Source organism: Capricornis sumatraensis, chromosome 7 (assembly GCF_032405125.1).
Source record: "Capricornis sumatraensis isolate serow.1 chromosome 7, serow.2, whole genome shotgun sequence".
NCBI classification, from domain to species: Eukaryota; Metazoa; Chordata; class Mammalia; order Artiodactyla; family Bovidae; genus Capricornis; species Capricornis sumatraensis.
This window is the reverse complement of record NC_091075.1, coordinates 115,266,662-115,270,271: the sequence shown is the minus strand read 5'-3', so window position 1 is coordinate 115,270,271 and position 3,610 is coordinate 115,266,662. Positions and strand designations below refer to the sequence as shown.

The following is a 3,610-nucleotide window of genomic DNA, read 5'->3' as shown; positions in this document are numbered from 1 at the left end:
GACTGAACTGAATTGAACTGATAAAAGACACTAGTGAATGGTCATCCTCAAGGGGAACTGGGAAGCTAAGGAGAGGGTCACTTTTCTTTTGAATTCTGGGCCATTTATATTACCTCTTTTAAAAATAAATCACCAAATACAATGTGATACCCTGACAGAAAAAAGTGTTAGTGGGAAACCAGCCAAATGAGAATGAGGTGTAGTCTAGTTAGCAGCACTGTACAGCATCAACGGCCTAGTTTTGGCAAATGCACCGAATGCAGATTTTGCGCGACTCTTTTTCCTGGTTCTCCATTCATCACGCCCACGCTTCCCCACTCCTAGAACTCTGCCTTTTTCCCATGTTATTCCGTGTGTGTGGGATGTTCTCATTCTCTCCTCCTTGGACACTGCACCCATCCTTCAAGGCCAAGTTCACCAGTTACTTGCTCTGAAGTGCTTTCCTCACCTTCCTCCCCTCAGTGCTCTAAGGCACCATATCTGGCTGTGACCCTTGGTTTACTACTGTTTCATACTTGCCATCAACTGGATTCCCCAGGAATGAGACTTTAAGGTGAAGACTGGAGCGCGGCTAAGTTCTGCAGGATGCAGAATCGTGGGTACTGAGGGTTGAAGGGCCGACTGTGCTGTCACCTAACAAGGACCTTGAGTAGCCCTGGATTTGGACCTGCGGGAAGGTGGGGGCCCTACAACCACCCCCTCCACCCGCTAGAATGACAACTGCACTCTTGTGTGTCACACGCAGCAATGAACCTTCCCTATGAGCCAGGCTTACTGAGAGCCTCAAAAACCGTAAGCGATGATAACATTAAATTTCATTCTTAAAGAAACAAAACTTCTTAGTCAATAATCTTTCAGGTCTTTTGTTTTTCCAAGCAAATGAATACTTTTATTAACATGGTAAATTTTTTTTAAACACACGGTAGGGTTTTGACCTCAAATGCTTGTCAGGTCTGCTACTGAAATGAACTTACAGCTAGACAATTTACGAATCTTGAAGATACCTAGTCCCTGTCCAGTTTAGGGTCCAAAACAGCCCTTGCTTTTCTTCCCCAGACCCTTAAGGACCTTTGCAAATATCGCTTTCATGTCCAGAACCCCCTGAAATGTATCAGGGTATCACAACCATTACAGAGAATACGGAGACCTAGCTTGTGTCCTATTCTAGGTTCCGTGTCACATAAAGCTGAGTTATCTTTTCCGAACGAGCTGACCAGACAGGTTACATCAGACGGTGTGCCGCATAAAACTTAAAACTTTGAACAAAATACATTTCTCCTCCTTTGGTCTCTCACAGAAATCAAAGTCCCCAAACATAATATCATCCTCCAGCCCTTCTTCTGGTTCATCAGTCCCAGCCAGATCAGCTCCAGTCACATTCCCAGTTGAAGTCTGGTCCCTTCTTCAGCTTCTTCAGCAATCGCTGCATGGACTCATCTTCCAGAAATAATGTAGTTCCTTCAGGACCTTCAGAGCCGGAGAACCCCAACTCTTGAGTCTCATCTGTCACACACAGACCCAAAGTTCCAGGGAGCTATCAGGTCACACAAGAAAGAGCAAAGCACCTCAAAACTTAGGAACAACGAAAGCCCAGGAACAAATGTGGCTGCTGCAAGAGCTTACAATCTAGGCCCTAACTCTTGTGAGTGCATTTTCCAAATAAAAGATACCTCCCAAACAAAAACATTTAACAGTCAAAACTGAAATTGAGGTCATTAACCACAGACCATAGCAGAAACGTAGTGTAAGTGAGAACAGAGTATAGACAGAAGGGGGGGTGGGGTGGGGAGAAAGAAAGAGGAAACAAAAGGCTCTCTGGTTTCAGCTTCTCCAGGGTGTCAGCCAATCTCCATCAGTTGACCAGAATCCATTGGCTGTACATCTGAAGTGAAAATGGGAGAAACTCACCATTAACAGGTTAATCCGAAGTGGGAAAAAAACAACCTAACAACATTACGAATTCAGCCTCGCAGGAAACCATCTCTTCCGGAGGCCATTTGACTCCTTCCAGCAAAATCTGGGACCGTCCAATAATGGCCTTCTCTCTGCTAATTCTGTTATCTCTATCCCCGTCTGCTTGATGGCCTATACTGTGATTTTTGTTTATTATCCTAGCGGTTATCCTAGTAACCGTGATTTTAACTTTCAACCACTTACTAAGTCAAAACCAACCAACCGGCTTTCCCCCCATTTGCCAATTTAAGAGTAAACAAACGGTACGCCCTAACACCTCCTAACGTAAAAACTTGAGTAGAAGTCTATTCTCTTCTCCCAACTCCCACCCGCCGGGCATCCCCTGTAAACAAACATCCCCGAGGCCGACCCAACCGTCGGGCAACCGCAGGGACCCCCGTGCCGCCCCCACCCCCCGCCTTACCGCCGACCCTCCTTCAGGACGACTCGCTCTTCTCTATCCGCCGCACCAGCTCCACCAGCATCTCTGCCATCTTCGCGATCTCCTTGGCCTTCTCCTCCGCCTTCTCGCACCGTTTGGTCCCCCGGCCCTCGACTCCGTCGTCCGGATTCTGCAGATGGTTGAGCGCGCTCTCCTCCGAGGCCTCCACCTGCGTCTTTATCTGGATGAGCATATTGTCCATTTCCCACAGCTTGCTCCGGTTCCGCAGGTGGGCCCGCCCGTGCTCGCGGGAGAGCGCCGCGATGTCCTCGCGCATCTCGTTGATGACCGGCAGCAGGAACTGCTCGAAGTCCTCCTCGGGCTCCAGCACCTCCACCTCCTCCGGTTCCGCCAGCTCCACGATGTCCAAGGGCCGCATCTTCCCCGCTCTTCCCGAACCACAGGACGCGAGGCGGCTGCAGAGAGAAAATGGAGACCCGCGGGGCTTACCAACACACTTCCAGAATATTCTTTAAAACTTTCACCCCTTTTAAACTTTTCGCCTCACAGAAGCCACGGAAGACGAGCGACTTACGAGCAGAGAAGCGGAGGACAAAATGGAGGCTCAGCCGTCAACCAGCGCCCTGCGTGTTGCGGCCCCTTTCACGACACCGCCGTGCCTCTTTACGGTCACGCCGCTGGCGGAACTAGCTGCGGGCTCGCGCACGTCAGTAGGGGGCGACGCAACTCGCTTTACTGCGGCCTCCCGCGCGCGCATCCGAGCTCTCTCTACCCCTTCACCTCCGGGCTGCGTCCTTCTGTTACACACGGACGCGCAGACGCACACGCACGCGCTCCCTTCTCTCCCTCCCCCTTCACCCCGTGCGGTCCGCCGCTGCTAACCCACGCAGTGTGCACGTGGGCTCTCGTCTTCTCCCTACCGTTACCCTCGCGCTGCGCTCGCCTCCGCAACCCACGCAGGGGCAGGCAACACTCCCTCTTGTCTCGCTCCGCTTTCATCCACAAACCTCCATCCGGCAGCTACGTTGGCTTTGGGCCTGGGTCCAAAGTGTGTCTCCTGAAGGGGGTGGTGGGGTGGTGTGTGTGTGTGCGTCACTCTTTTGTGACCCCCCCCCTTTGGACTGGTGGGGGTGGTGTGTGTGTGTGTGTGGGGGGGGGGGTTGTTAATTGTTTAGTCCCCAAGTCGTTTCTAACTCTTTTGTGACCACCCCTTTGGACTGTACTCCCTGGTGGCTCAGATGGTAAAGCGTCTGG

At 51.3% G+C, this 3,610-nt stretch overlaps 1 protein-coding gene across 1 annotated transcript; it reads right to left on the bottom strand.

Annotated features, from left to right (window-relative positions):
• Positions 1-880: 880 nt before the first annotated feature.
• Positions 881-2,971, bottom strand: LOC138082018 (MORF4 family-associated protein 1). The gene is made up of 3 exons (XM_068975229.1): positions 2,931-2,971; positions 2,378-2,811; positions 881-1,882 (listed from the first exon to the last, which is right to left on the bottom strand). Exon 2 carries the CDS (start codon positions 2,772-2,774, stop codon positions 2,391-2,393), a length of 384 nt encoding a protein of 127 aa, XP_068831330.1. The 5' UTR covers positions 2,775-2,811; positions 2,931-2,971; the 3' UTR covers positions 881-1,882; positions 2,378-2,390.
• Between the last annotated feature and the right edge of the window lie 639 nt (positions 2,972-3,610).